The sequence below is a fragment of the Typha angustifolia genome, chromosome 8, assembly GCF_048772165.1.
Source record: "Typha angustifolia cultivar Huaian chromosome 8, ASM4877216v1, whole genome shotgun sequence".
In the NCBI taxonomy this organism is placed as follows: domain Eukaryota; kingdom Viridiplantae; phylum Streptophyta; class Magnoliopsida; order Poales; family Typhaceae; genus Typha; species Typha angustifolia.
The window spans coordinates 17126774-17141451 of NC_133246.1; the positions used below are offsets into that span (position 1 = coordinate 17126774).

At 38.7% G+C, this 14678-nt stretch overlaps 4 protein-coding genes and 1 non-coding gene across 6 annotated transcripts; 1 reads left to right on the plus strand and 4 right to left on the minus strand.

The window, feature by feature from the left end:
* Positions 1-106: 106 nt before the first annotated feature.
* On the minus strand, positions 107-3812 carry LOC140764843 (ankyrin repeat-containing protein ITN1-like). 2 transcript variants are annotated; one of them, XM_073103647.1, is made up of 4 exons: positions 3646-3812; positions 2970-3551; positions 1920-2329; positions 107-1107 (listed from the first exon to the last, which is right to left on the minus strand). In XM_073103647.1, exons 1-4 carry the CDS (start codon positions 3674-3676, stop codon positions 274-276), a joined length of 1857 nt encoding a protein of 618 aa, XP_072959748.1. In that variant the 5' UTR covers positions 3677-3812; the 3' UTR covers positions 107-273. The 2 variants fall into 2 exon arrangements, with proteins under 2 accessions (XP_072959748.1, XP_072959747.1); XM_073103646.1 differs by having other exon boundaries at positions 2970-3554.
* Positions 3813-5706: 1894 nt separating this feature from the next.
* Positions 5707-8375, minus strand: LOC140766175 (large ribosomal subunit protein uL29-like). Its single transcript, XM_073105635.1, has 4 exons — positions 8254-8375; positions 8036-8171; positions 7800-7956; positions 5707-6010 (listed from the first exon to the last, which is right to left on the minus strand). The coding sequence occupies exons 1-4, from the start codon at positions 8255-8257 to the stop codon at positions 5936-5938; spliced, it is 372 nt and encodes a 123-aa protein (XP_072961736.1). The 5' UTR covers positions 8258-8375; the 3' UTR covers positions 5707-5935.
* A 127-nt stretch (positions 8376-8502) lies between these two features.
* TRNAR-UCG (transfer RNA arginine (anticodon UCG)) lies at positions 8503-8576 on the minus strand. Its single transcript has one exon. It is a non-coding gene; the product is annotated as a tRNA-Arg (tRNA).
* An 883-nt stretch (positions 8577-9459) lies between these two features.
* LOC140764929 (UDP-glucuronic acid decarboxylase 1-like) lies at positions 9460-12534 on the plus strand. Its single transcript, XM_073103796.1, has 7 exons — positions 9460-10196; positions 10853-10997; positions 11189-11268; positions 11470-11553; positions 11661-11735; positions 12041-12133; positions 12218-12534. The coding sequence occupies exons 1-7, from the start codon at positions 9561-9563 to the stop codon at positions 12407-12409; spliced, it is 1305 nt and encodes a 434-aa protein (XP_072959897.1). The 5' UTR covers positions 9460-9560; the 3' UTR covers positions 12410-12534.
* Positions 12535-12683: 149 nt separating this feature from the next.
* Positions 12684-14038, minus strand: LOC140764928 (dirigent protein 9-like). Its single transcript, XM_073103795.1, has one exon. The coding sequence runs from the start codon at positions 13768-13770 to the stop codon at positions 12823-12825; it is 948 nt and encodes a 315-aa protein (XP_072959896.1). The 5' UTR covers positions 13771-14038; the 3' UTR covers positions 12684-12822.
* Between the last annotated feature and the right edge of the window lie 640 nt (positions 14039-14678).

The following is a 14678-nucleotide window of genomic DNA, read 5'->3' on the forward strand; positions in this document are numbered from 1 at the left end:
ATGCTCTACTACCTATCCTGAACAAAAAAAAAAAAAAAAAAACCAGCTGGTTTGATGACCATCTGATACACGCAAGCAGTAAATAATGGATTAAACAGTGAACATATACGGGAACCATGATTGCTTTACCATAAGAAGATTAGTTTAGACATCATACAGGCGCATAGATATGGTATTACAAGTACATGTGGCATGGTGCACTTATAAATAGCAGGGTCCTGCGATAATGATTCCAGATACAGAGCAAAAGAAGAGAGAGATTACGAACACCCTTCAGATTGCATAAATCCTGTCAATTTCAGAATCAGATAACTCCGAGTTGTGATGCCATGAGTTTGAGACGCTCCTCCTCGACGATTTCTCCCTCTTTCTAATGGAACGGGTCCGCTTCGACCTAACAACATAGTAAGTCATAGTTCCTAGAACGCCGGCCATTATCACTCCGCCTATTAATGTCACCAGCACCGCCGCCCACCGAAAATGTCTACCTACCACGATATAAGAGGATGAGATGAACGCAACCGTAGTGCAAACTGAGGCCAACCACATCAACTTGTTAATGACCCCAACAACCCGCCTCTCTGCTTTCGTTTCACCCCTTACGAGTGTAATTTGAACCACCACCACAGCCAAAGAAGTGAACAAGGCAATAGCATTGAAGATGAAAAATATTTTAAATGATGCTGTATGGACAGCTACAGCTAGGCCATCATCTTCATTTCCTCCTGGCACGGTAAAGATTGCAGCAAATGCCACTGTGGCAAAGAGAACGGCAACCACAGTCACAGAGTTAGTCGCATTGTTGATGCCCTCCCTGTGGAGCTTTCTGAGCTCCTTTGCAATCCCATAAACATTTTTGTTGGTTTTCCTGGTCTGCTCCAGCTGTATATGCACATCCTTTTTAATTTGACTAACAGTCTTCCGCAGTTCATCGCGAGGCTGGTTCAAATCATTGGCCCTTACTGCACCATAACGGGATAAGCATTCCTTAATATCACCAGACTCTTCTGAGAGAGGAAGGCCTTCCGCAATGTCAAAAGCAGTTTTATGATCCCTCGTCAATGCGTTCACATGTGTATCTGGAAGACGCAGCAGCACATCTACAATCTGAAAGAAGAGGAAGTAACTAAATAGAAAAGAAAAGAACCAAAAGAAAGATCAGTTATGGCTCAATTGTTCAATTGGTTGTTCTAAATGAGAAGGGCCGCAAGTATCAGACTCACCGAGCCAAACCAAACTCTGTTTCAGATGAGAAAGCTAGTAGAATCATGTACATCTTAAATACTGTTCCTCGTAAAGGAAGAAAGCAATGGGATGATCAGCTATACCTCAATCATACCACAGAATGGTGTATAAATGGTTTGCAGAAGGTAAGACGGTGAAGAAGGCTATGTTTAAAGCTGAAAAGAATACACTGAACTTGGCTGGAAGAGAAAATAGAAATAGAACGATCCAAAATAAAGGTTGCAAAAGTTGTCTTCCAAAATATCATGCAACTAAAATCATTTAAAAACAGAGCACAGGCATAGATTGGATTATTATGCAGAATGAATGGAATATAAAGAGTGCTTAACTTAACCACAATGTTGAAAGTTTCTTCCGTCATTAGTAAGCCCCTCTGAATGTCTACCTTTTTGGGGATTTCCCAGAATGTATTTGAGTGTAACCACATGCCCAGATATACTACAACTAATTACCACAAGTTATGAAACATACTATGAAAAATGCTGCCTATCTAAAAGTCTGCTGTGTTAAATAAAGCTGCAAGCAGAAAGAAAAAAATATATACAAGAAACAAAAATAAAAGGGAAGCTGATTCGAACTATTCTGAGCAAAAGTTATGGAGCCATAAAAAGCTAATTGAAGCATTGAATCAGAGTAACAAGGAAACAACTTTTAAAACATCAAAAGGCAAATACCTCAGCCCGCTTTTTTCTTGTTGCAACGTGCAGTGCTGTGTTGCCAGCTCTGTCTGGCAGCATCACTATGGCTGGATCAGCATCCACAAGAGCTTTAACAACATCACTATTTGTTCCCTTCACCGCCATGTGCAATGCAGTTTGCCCCTTCTTGTCAGTCTTTCGAGCCAGCTGTGGATCTGTATCAAGCAATGCTTTTACTATTTCTACATGGCCTGAGCGGGCAGCAAAGTGCAGAGCATTTTTCCCATTAGCTTTACATAAATCAATTAAACCAGCATCTCGTGCCAGCAACAGATTCGCTACATCAGTATGGCCTCTTGTTGCTGCAGATATAAGTGGAGTAACGTTCGATGGACCAAATGTCTTGCTAAGACTCGAATCGTGATCCAAAAGTACCTGGACAATTGCTGTACACAATGAGTTAGAAAAGTAAAACAGATGGAGGATAATTATACTAGCAGAACATCTAAATAAAGCATGCCTGCATGTCATAGAAACATGATTTGTCTTCAGGAGTGATACCATGCTGCACAGGTTGCAGATGGAAGTCACAAAAGACCTAAAATCTCACAAACGAAACTAGGTAGATTTGTTCCAACTGGCAGGAATTGTTAGAAACAACAAGATCAAAGGATTTTCACAGTTCACCTTGGGAACCAACATCAGGCCCCTGTTTTGCAAGTTATGATGTCAGCTAAAATCCAAAGAGTAAAAGTACAGAAACCTACAACTTTTGCCCCTGTGATCTAACAAAAACAACCACACCTATGACAACTGAGAGAATAAGACCACTATTTAGCTATCAAACATTGCCAGTAATTAATATCTAGAACATAAGATAAGGGTTTAAGTAAAAAAAGTAAAAAGAAAAAAAGAACACAAGATAAGGGCTCGCATATGTATCATTCTTCAGTATTCCTCTCGAGCATTCTAAAAAGTTCACATCTTTCTACTCATTTAACAATATCTGCAATAGTTTTCAATAGTTTTACAATCAGATTACTACTTCAATCCCACAAAGGAATTAGAAACTTAAATGCCCCTCACCTTGGTGCCCTGCTCTCGCTGCCGCATGAAACGCATCAAACCCCGACCTACTCTTCCTTGCCAAGCTCTCCCTATCCGAGTACCTGAGCAACTCCATAACAATTTCAAGGAACCCCCTCTCCGCCGCGATCAACAGCGGCGTCTCCTCCACCTCGTTGACCTCGTTCACCACGGCCGACCTAATCTCCGCCACCTCGGCATCAAACTCCGCTCCCGTTCCGGTCACCTGCGCGTCGATCTCGCTCAGGATCTGCCTCACCGCCGCAAGATCCCCGCGTTGCGCCGCGAGGTGGAGCTCCGTGTCGTTGTGCCGCCCCGTCACTTGCTTCACGTACTTCTTCCTCCCTGCCTGGTCCATCCGCTTACCGGAATTCGAAAGCACCAACACCGCCGCGGAGGGCGACATCACCGCCGTCGGCGAAGGCGTCGAGGACGGCGACGGCTGGTCCAATCGCTTTCCGGAATTCGATAGCACCAGTACCGGTCGGGCAGCGGAAAGGGACTGCGACGGAAAACTAGGCGTTGTGAAGCTTCTCTCCAGGTTCTTCTCTCCCTTTCCTCCCCCTCCTCCTCCTCCTCCTCCTCCTGCGTGGAGATCAAATCAAGGACTTCAAACCTTCAATCGAAAGAGGAACTAATTAAATCACAGAGGGGCGAACGCTGGCAAAGGACTTACCTTTTGCGATTTCTACCCCCATCGAGTTCATGATTCGCCTTCTCCGATGGGAGGTGAAGGATTAAAGGTGAATTGTGCAGACTAAGGGCATCATCGAAGCCGAAACGAAAGAAGGAAAGAAAATTGGAATAGTTTTTTCTTCGTGAACGCGACCCTCGTCGTTGTCGCTTCTTTTGCTGCGTTGGTTGTGGGAATATATGCGTGTATTTTAGCACATGCGTAGCATTCGAACGCGGCTATCCAAAAAGTTAATACCATATAAAAAATTGCACGATAGAGCACTTCAGAGTTCAGACTATTTTTATTTATTTTTTTATTTAAATCTTTAGATTATTTTTCACGAGTAATAAATAACTAATAACGAAGAAAATAATATATTTCTCAAACAAAGCAAAATAATAATTAAAGCATTATATTAAAAAAAAAACGCTATATAAATCATTAATATAAAATACTCCACCCAGGGGCGGCAAGTGGATAGTCTTTTTTTTAATTAAAAAAGGTGGATAATTTAATATCATATACAAAAGACAAAGTACTGACTTCGTGTTTTGTACCGACGTGGACGTGAAAATGATCTCCGAACCCTTCCTTGTATGTGCTTCGACTTAATGATAATACTTGTTGGTAAGATTAGATGAGTCTTTCATAATTTGGTTGTTCTTATCACCCATTTGATTCGTTCCGGATCACAATTTGTTCGTATAGATAGAAAATATTAGGATCCAATTACGTTTCGAGTCAATATTTCTGAACTCATCCATCAATATGACAATATGAATGTAGTTCGACAGATACCGAACTTGGGTAATCAGATCGCTTAGCATACATAGACAACTGCCAATAGAGACATACATCACAACTGAGCAATATTTCAATTAGATCAATACAAATTTAAATTTAAAATCCCACCTAACTCTATATTATATCTTAATTGACTCTAAAAATCAAAATCATCGTATATGCAGATAAATTAATGAATTGTAATAACTTACAACGCATTGCAATTTGACTATTTTTTAATTTTGTAGAATATGTATTAATATTTATCATTTTTTACATTTAATCCTACATATATTATAGTCGAAAATAATATTTTATTATTATAAAATATTTATAATATTATTATATGTTATAAAATATTTTAAAATATTACCATATTTTGCAGTCAAAATAATAATATTTTATTTTACATGGAACATATATTTTTAATGATCATTCCAAAATAGAATTATTAATTATATTAAACTATTTACACTTTCATATTTTTTATTTTAGCTTAAAACATGAGATTATAATGATATTATATATATTTTTCCAAAATTTCTTACTTTATTATTAAAAAAATCAATTAGGTTAATATACAATTCATCTATGATTTAGTATTTAATATGATAAAATTTAATTAACATTATATTTTTGATGCTATTAGTACATAATTTTTTTTTAATAATAAGATAATTTATAAAAAAATTAATATCAATTAAATACTACATTATTAAGAATTTTATAACATTTATATTTTTATTTAAGTATATAAAATGAAAATAATATTTAATAATAATAACTTTTAAAACGTGCTTAAGTTTATGAAATATCAAATTATTTATATTTTATGCTGTTTAAAATAAATTTTATTTATTTAGTATAAAATAAAAAAATATGATAAGAGTAGAGACGAGCAAAACATTACATTAACAAGATGTTTAAAAGAAAACATGAGTAATAAATTATAATAAGATATTTTAAAAAAATAAAATGAATAGTAAATTAATAATTAGATCAGATATAAAATATGGTGTTACCTATTATTCTGAAATAAGTGGTTATATTCTAAAATAAAAATTTGTTACTTCTCAAGTGAGCGGGGCTTAGCATCTTCAATCTCCACATCATAGCAAAATATTACCCTTTGTATTATAAAACCTCGGTCATGCAACATAAGCTTCTTTAATCTAACTTAGCAATATCACATTAGCCACATAGCAAAACATTACTCTTTGAATTTTCAATCTCCACAGAATAGGCTTCCACCTGTTCCTAACAATCAACAGAACAATCTATGATACCATGGTTTCCAAATACTTAACGCATGCCTGGAGAGAAATACAATAAAGGTGCAGCCAAAACCGTTGATAAGAGAAGCTGAATAAAAAAACTGTCTCGAAATCCTAATGCAACAAAGTATTGAGGACTAGAGAATTATGCAACTGCGCTGAGTGCGTTGGTACTGATAAATAAGCAAAACATCAAAAATAAGGAATTAAAGCACTAGTTGCGCACAAGGCTCCTATGCTTTAATAGCATACTTCCTCATCGGGAAGTACTTCTCTCTTTTCTTTTCTCGTTCTGTCTTCAATGATTCCTGCATGATGAGAAGGATAAAATAATGAGGTATGAGAGAACCGTCAACCAACCAAAGAAAAGATCATAAAATCATCAGCTTGACAGTCAAAGAAAGAAATATCCACTGAAATCTAGGTCTTAAGAATAAACATGGCTACCAACAATGTGCCAGAGGAAAGCTGTATAACTATGATTTTCAAGAATAAGCATGTGCTATGGAATTACAAACGGATTAATTCAAACTAGGTTAAGAATAACATCTCCCCAAGTGTATGCTATTCAAACTAAGAACAGCACAGTGCACATCCATAAAAACTCTACAAGTGGTTCCCCTCATTAATCTGATAAGAAAGGAGTTTCAACTTAATGCAGATTGCAAAGACAAACAAACGGCTCCCCCTTTCTTTTTTCCACATCTAAGTCTTTAATCTACAACACCACAAGACTTCAGTATTTGCCAGTCATTACAATATTAGGCATAACACCATTGCTAATAATATGATTATGGATATAAAAATCATCAAAAGTACAAATTTAGGATCTATTAGTTTTTTTTTATGATGAAGAATCTGAAATATCATAGCAGTAGCACACTAAAAGGATCAAAGACACCTCAGCGAGGTGATTCCCCAGTTCCTCCTAGGATCTATCAAGCTCTCTGGAAGATATGTGACAATATCGTGCCTAGTTCAAATCCAAATTTTTGGAAGCAAATTTAACTCTAGCCTAGTAGCATCAAAACAACCAAGAAACTCCCTTGACGAAAAAAATATGTTTATCCTAAATCATAGTATCAGATTTCATGATGATCTACAGTAACATTTAAAAAAAAAAAGGATATCAGATGCACTAGTACAACATCGTGCTTTACAATTTCCTTGAATAGGAATGATCAAATAAAGCAAAAACAAAGGTGACATTCTTTGGGAAATGTATCACCGCTGAATCCAATATCCTCCCTCAGAAACTGAGATCACTCATCCAAGTAACTTGCTAACTAACTCTATAATGAGTTACCATAAGTATATTCTAAGATTGCTAACAAATAACAGAGTTGTTAATAAAGATCATTTGAAATAAAATTCTCCGGCCATATATAAATAATTTATCTAGTTTGTTTCAAGGAAATCCAGCAAAATATAAGTTCCCAATAATAACCAGACATGTAGTGTGACGGTCAACTTCTAAGGCTGTTATCAGGAAGCTAAAAAAAAATTATCTAGGTGCACTGCACTGCTTATCATTCTATCCCACCAACCCATCCTCTTAGGTTTATGTTTAGTTCTCACTTTCCCTTGCATCCTTCATGTAAGTAAAATCTTTTACTTTTAGAAGTCGTGAACTATGAATAAAATAAATATTAACCAAAAGACTAACATTGCTGATGATATAATACATCAATAACTTGTCTCTCGGTAACTAACATCTGGAGTCGAAGTTGTTCAGAAACACAGAGTCACTCACACCAATATACCATCATAGCTCAAGGCACATATTACTACTCCACATGAATTGACCACTTCGAGAAAAGGAACAAAACAATTTAGCTACTACAAGACTGGCATGTCAAACATTTTGCAACAAGAAGGGAAAAAAAGAAAAAGAAAAGAAAAGAAAAGAAGAGATCATTCTAGCAATCAGGATCAAAATAAAAAATTCAAAATATTAGTAACACAATAAAAAGGATTTCATCAAAGTAAGAACAGAATACCATGAACGATGAATCAGTCATCAAAATAAAACCTTTTGAACATCCTGATCCTAAATCTACCAACAAGAATCGGACTTAGATGGGCAAGAGAAAAGACCTGGTGCTTGGTAAGGCGGCGGCGGATGGCACGAGTCTTCTTGGGCCTCAGATCAAGCGGCTGGAACTTCTTGTTCTTGTACGCCTCCCTCAACGCTGCCTTCTGCTTCTGCGATATAACAGTCAAGACCCTCGCGATCGAAAGCCTCACCACCTTGCTGCATTAGAGGAAAAAAGAACATCACAACCAACGAGATCAAGAACAAAACCGGAGTAAAAGGGAATCCGAGGATTCACATCTTGGAGAGCTTGTTAGGGGCGCCACCGGTGACTTTAGCGACGCGGAGCAGGGAAAGCTCCCCCTTGAGCTCCTTCAGCTGAGCGAGGAGCTCTGCCTTGTTCTTCCCGCGGAGCTCGTGGACCTTAATCCTCGCTGCCATCAAAGGAATCAGAGATCGACATAAAAACGAGGAAGAGTCGGAAAGAAGTGAGAAGAACGAGGGAGGATTATTTACCCATCTGCAGAAGAAGAGGAGATGACAGAGGTCGGCTGCGAGAGAGAGGGAAGAAGCGATAGAGGCAGAGATGGAGGAGATGTGGTGGTCTTTAAAGCCGGTTTCGAAAACCCTAATTTTAAGATGGGCCAGATTGGGCCTTATGCATAAAGAGTTATTGGGCTTTATCTAATTATTCCTTTCGGACCTTCTTTGGGTTTGAAAGGAAAAAAAAAAAGTAATTGTATTTATTAGAAGATAACACTCAAACGACCACAGTGGGAGTCGAACCCACGACCTTCTGATCCGAAGTCAGACGCGCTAATCCACTGCGCTATGCGGTCAGTTGAAATGTTTACAAAATAAAAATATATTACTTAAATAAAAAAAAGATATTCACTTATTAAATAATAAAGTCATAGGCCGATTGTTATAACTTAGGGTCTGGATTCAATAAATTTATGATAGTTTGAATCGCTTACATTCTATTTTTTATTTTTTATTTTACTTTCTTCATTAAGACAAGAGATACAAACATTTTATTGAAATTTATTTAGTCTAATTTCTTAAAAAATATCTGCATGGCTCGAGTCAGTTTTTTGTCAAATAAATAGGGTTACTCGATTAAATTTTACTTGCGGTTGACCATTCACAATTGGTTTATAAACTTATAATCTATAAGTAACATATAATATCTATTTATTAACAGTTGTTGGATAAAGAGCAAATATTTTTTAGATACAAAGAAAGATATTTAAGTCTAATTAAATTTTAATCAATATAATAAGCTGTTTAGTCTAGACTTTAAGTCATATGTATTATTAAATAATTATTTTAAATTAAATATTATTAAGACATATTTTAAGCTAATTATTAATCTACTAAATAATTTTTTTTATAATAATTATTTAAATTCAGAGTTGAACCAATATTTCTTTAATGGAAGGTACATATCTAGCTCTCTGGTAAAGATGGTTGGTACTATCCAGTAGTACATCAGTTGAGTGTCCTAGAAGGCAAAGTAAAGAGAGGTTGGATCATCTCCGCACACTTATTCTTCCAACAACCTCGAAAGCCCAATCACCATCAACCGTACACCCGAATTCCTCTCCAACCTAGACTGCCACGAATTCCACTAGTCAGTCCTAGCTAGCTCCCACGTGTCCTTGAAAGCAACCATCTCCTGCATCTTAAGACGCAGAAGATCCACTACCGTTGGCACGTCTACGATACTACAATACCTCGTCCTCCTCCTCCCTTCCTCAATGCCTTCTCCTCCGATGGAGCGTAGCATCTGATAACCCTGCGGGACACCGAGCGATCCCGCCATGAAGCAGCTCCACAAGCAGACCAGCTCGAACCAGTACCAGATGGCGACCGCCCACTCGCCGACCTATTCCACCAAGCCCGCGAAGCAGCACACCGCCGCCCACCGTTTCCCCTCCTCGTTTCCTCGATCCATCCTCTCCTACCTCTTCCGCGAGCAGCGCATCCTCTTCGTCCTCGTCGGTGCCCTAATCGCCACCTCCTTCTTCCTCCTCCACCCTTCCCTCTCCCGCCTCTCCTCCCACCACGACATGCATCCGCACCTCGTCGTCCCCGTGAGCCACATCTCGTCGCCGGCGACCTTTACCGATGGGGACGGAGGTGGGATGAGGGTTCCGAACGTTCTCAAGAAGCCGGGGCTTCGGATCGTGGTGACGGGAGGGGCGGGGTTCGTGGGGAGTCACCTCGTGGATAAATTGCTGGGGAGGGGGGATAGCGTTATCGTGGTGGATAACTTCTTCACGGGGAGGAAGGAGAACCTGGTGCACCACTTCGGGAACTCTAGGTTTGAGCTGATCCGGCACGATGTCGTCGAGCCGATTCTGTTGGAGGTGGATCAGATCTATCACCTGGCTTGCCCTGCGTCGCCGGTGCATTACAAGTATAATCCGATCAAGACGATCATATCCTTTCGATCTGCTGCTTCTTTTTTTGCATTATCTTGTTTCATATTGAGGTGAATTATCCAATATTTCTGGTAATGGGGGTGGAATTCTGTTTTCTTTGCATCTAACGAAGGTAATGTTTGATAGAATCTATGAGTAAGTTGCAGCTGGATCTGGGTTGCTATTTCTATCTTAGGCTGTCTTTTTTGCCCATTTTTAGATCCTTTTTTAATAACATTTGGCTTATTCGAAGTGAAATTGGAATTCTATCTGTAGATCTTTGAGGAGTATATATGTCTATCGAAATAAGAGATCACTTAATAAGTTATAAGTATTTGTTCCAAAAGGAAGATTTTTATTATTATTTTATAAATCGAAGGTGAATTTAGAGAATCTATTTGCCTGAAGTATATCTAGTGTTGCTCTGTTTCTAAATTGTGAGCTTCGGTATAAGTATGAATTTCCCGTTAGCTAATTGTTTCTGTTTGCTTTATAGGCATAGATGTGGCTTTTGGTTCTCATATATCACATAACAAAGTAACAAACCTATTTTTGTGGCTTTACAGTTGAAGTTCATCAATCATGAACCTAAATGAATGGGCATACTGTTTGATATTTAAGGTATTCAAGGTAATCCTCTTACGTAGCTCTTTTGGTTTCTTAAACTTCCTTAACTGATTGCATACAAGACAAATGTGATGGGAACATTGAATATGTTGGGTTTAGCAAAGAGGATTGGAGCCAGGTTCTTGTTGACCAGTACTAGTGAAGTCTATGGTGATCCACTTGAGCATCCTCAGAAGGAGACGTATTGGGGCCATGTTAACCCTATAGGTTTGCTACATTTCATAGATTGTTTTGTTTATTTTCATTAAAAAAAAACTGTTCTAATACTTATTGTTCATATATCCTGTATATGATATTTACCTTTGACGTTTCAAATCTTATGCATTTTGTATCTCTACAATGTGTTCTTTTACTTTTCATAACCAATTCCCTAGATATTCCTAATTGTCTTATGATAGGTGTTAGGAGTTGTTATGATGAAGGTAAAAGAACAGCAGAAACTCTGACCATGGATTACCACCGAGGTGCTGGTGTTGAGGTAATTCATTTGAGTACTTATATGCAAACTCTCTTGCTTACTTGTTATGCATTTGGTCTGACTAGACCAACTTAGTGGCTCTTGAATTCATCATAGACCCTGAAAACTGCTGTTAGGTAGATTTTTAATATAAATAAGGAATGAAACTTTCTGGGATTTTCCAATAAAGAGTTAATTATTGAACTGTACATTTTCTTTCAGGTACGTATTGCACGCATATTCAACACATATGGGCCGCGGATGTGCTTAGATGATGGCCGTGTTGTTAGCAACTTTGTTGCGCAGGTTTTTCCTTCTGTCCATCGAATTCTATGTTTGTTGTTTTCCATTGTTCAAGTATCATAAATGTCTGAAAAAAATAAGATAATCTAATTTTAGCAAATCCTTTGCAGGCCTTGCGGAAACAACCAATGACTGTTTATGGAAACGGAAAACAAACTAGAAGTTTTCAATATGTGTCAGACCTGGTAGTGGATCAGCATCCTGCTGCTAATGGTCAATTTTTGCAGTCTCATATTCTTAGTGTTCTTTGGGGCCTATAGATTCTTATCTTGAGTATCAGTTTCTTGAGGCATAAAATTAGTCATGCGTCTATTATCTTTGAGAGACTTTCTTCAACGTTAATAAATCAATGCCATGGAAGCTTTATGATATATTTGAAAGCACAAGTGATGCTTTAAACAGTATTTGTCCCTCCATGAATAGATGTCCATATTGTTAGCTTCATCTTCTATATGACGGATGATCCATGGGTTTCTACATTTCGTGCTAGGTTGATGGATTAGTAGCATTAATGGAAAGCAAGCATACTGGACCTTTCAACTTGGGAAATCCAGGGGAGTTCACCATGTTGGAGCTTGCTCAGGTTTTATCATCACTTCAATACTCACTAGATTCTTGTCCTCTTCTTAGTTTCTTTTGGAATAACAGCCTTTCCATCGTCATGCAGGTGGTGAAAGAGACTATTGACCCTAGTGCAACAATTGAGTTCAAATCCAACACTGCGGATGACCCACACATGAGGAAACCAGATATCACCAAGGCCAAACAACTGCTAAATTGGGAGCCAAAGATCGCATTGAGGCAAGGGCTACCCCTAATGGTGTCCGACTTTCAGAGTCGTATTCTAGATGAGAAATGAATCCAAGTAGTCTATTAAAATTGTTCTTGAAATGATTATTTCCTTAATATGCTTTCTCTACATGTTCTGTTCATCTGGGAGCACACATTATATTGATTGATTTCAATGGTATAGCTTTTTGTGGATATATTATTTAAGCTCCTATTTCTTTTGTTCCTGTTATTTGATAAACTCATGATCATATAAATTCTTGCTCATGCTATCTCTTTTAACCCCATTCTTTATTGCAGAAACTCAGGTTTGCATATTTAGTTGGTTAAGAATTTGACTGGGGTAGAAGCAAAGTAATTAAGCTTTAGCATTGATACTGACTAGTAAGTACATCAGGTAGATACATGCCACCTTAATTTTAAACCATGAAGCAGATGGACAACGACACAACTGAAACAACTTCCAGGAGACTCGCATGCAGCTTAAGAGAGGAAAACAGAGAATTGGAGAAGTGTCTCAACTCCGTCAGTCATATGTTGGTCAGTTGGATGAAGGGTCTCAATGGCAGCATAACCTTTGGCATTCTCATACTTCCCTGTGCCACCAATAATAGCAATGTGTGACTCCGGCGCCGCAGAGTGGTGAACTCCAAAGAAGCTGAGTGTGTCTGCATATTCTCCTCCCTCAAACATGGCAGTGAGCAGAAGGGTGTGACTCGCCCCATCCTGCGAGCTCGCCACATAAAAGCCCTCAGCTCTTCCAATCACACTTGAACCAATCTCGTGGCCCTCTGTTAGTTCATCATCAATGACCATCGTCGTCCCAAAGAGAAGATTCTGAGGAGTGGTTCCTGTGGGCAAGTCAGCTGCATTGACTAAAGGGAGAGCATTGCTTCCTCCATTGGCAGAATTGCCATTGTTTTGGACAACGGTGGTGGTTGTGCCACCAAGGCCGGGGACACAGGGGGCATTGTTGGTGTTTATGACATCTGTGGTTGCAACAAGGTCGGTTACAATGCAAGCAGAAGGTTTAGAGCCGCCAAGGATGTCATGCATGAAAAATGTCAATGGTGCTGATGGGGATATGGGAGATGAAGAAGGCTGCGATGTAGCATCTGGTGGAGTCATCGCCTCTGCTCCGGTGTTTGCAGTTGATGCTGGATCAGAAGGTTGAGGTGTAGCTGCTGGTGGCGCCATTGCCTCTGCGGGCGACATAGAGGCCACTGGTGGTGTCATTTCCTCTGCAGGCGGCGACATAGAGGCTACCGGTGGCGTCGCTGCCTCTGCGGGCGCCTTAGCGGCTGCTGGTGATACTGTGTCAGAAGTTTGCTGTGCAGCAGGCTGCTTGTCTAGCACTCGAGCCGAGGTGGTGCATTTCGCGACGAGGAGGAGCAACATCAGGTAGACTGCTGCTCTGTGCATGATAGCCATTTCAAAGAGAAGTGAAAATTTTGAGGAAGACTAGTTGAGAGGTATATTTCTTGTTGTGTTAGAAGATAAGAGGAGGTAGTGTTTTTATAGAGGCAGTAATTGTTTGAGGAGGTTCATGGTGGTGCGGTGGATGGAGTTGTTCCTGTTGTGTTTGTTAACAACCTAACCCTCTTGAATGAATGAGCAATTGTTAAAGGCAACCATCAGTAATTCTTTCGGTCTCAAATAATGATCTGCTATCACTGAGAAGAATAGTTCGGCTTTTTAAAGGTTAATCCTACCTTCTTTCAATTCACATAGCATCACATCGTTAAACTTCATTTAATAATATGAGACAGCTACATATATTGATATATGTTCTAGGTCTTCTGACCTAAGATTAGGTACTTGACTTCAAACCACTTCACTTTGTTGTTCAGGTGATCAAGGCAGTTAGAATGCTGTGGCCTTTGGAATAAGCAGAAGTACTAATAAATCTGCCAGAGTTTTGTAGTTGGTAAGAGAACGCTACAGCAACAAGAGTTCAATGATGTCTATCCTGCAAAGAGTGAAATGATGTTACCTTTGGAATGATGCCTATCTTTTGCTTTTAGAGAATTTAGCAAGCCAATTAGCTGCATGTTGTGTATGAGAATCTGAACCAGGATATGATTTGTTTCAAGAAGTTGCTCGGATTTCTATTCATTTTTATTTCTTCTTTTTTTTCCTTCTACTCCGATGGCATCGTGGATATCGTCAAGGCGTAAAGCATATCATGACCAGAAATGGAGAAAAAAGTGCTCTTGTTGAATGAATTATGGAAACACTAAGATGACACACGATATGTCGTAAAATCAACCAGATATAACATTGCATCTAATACTAGCAGTGCAGAAGTTTATCTCTCGCGACCAAACTTAAATTTTCAT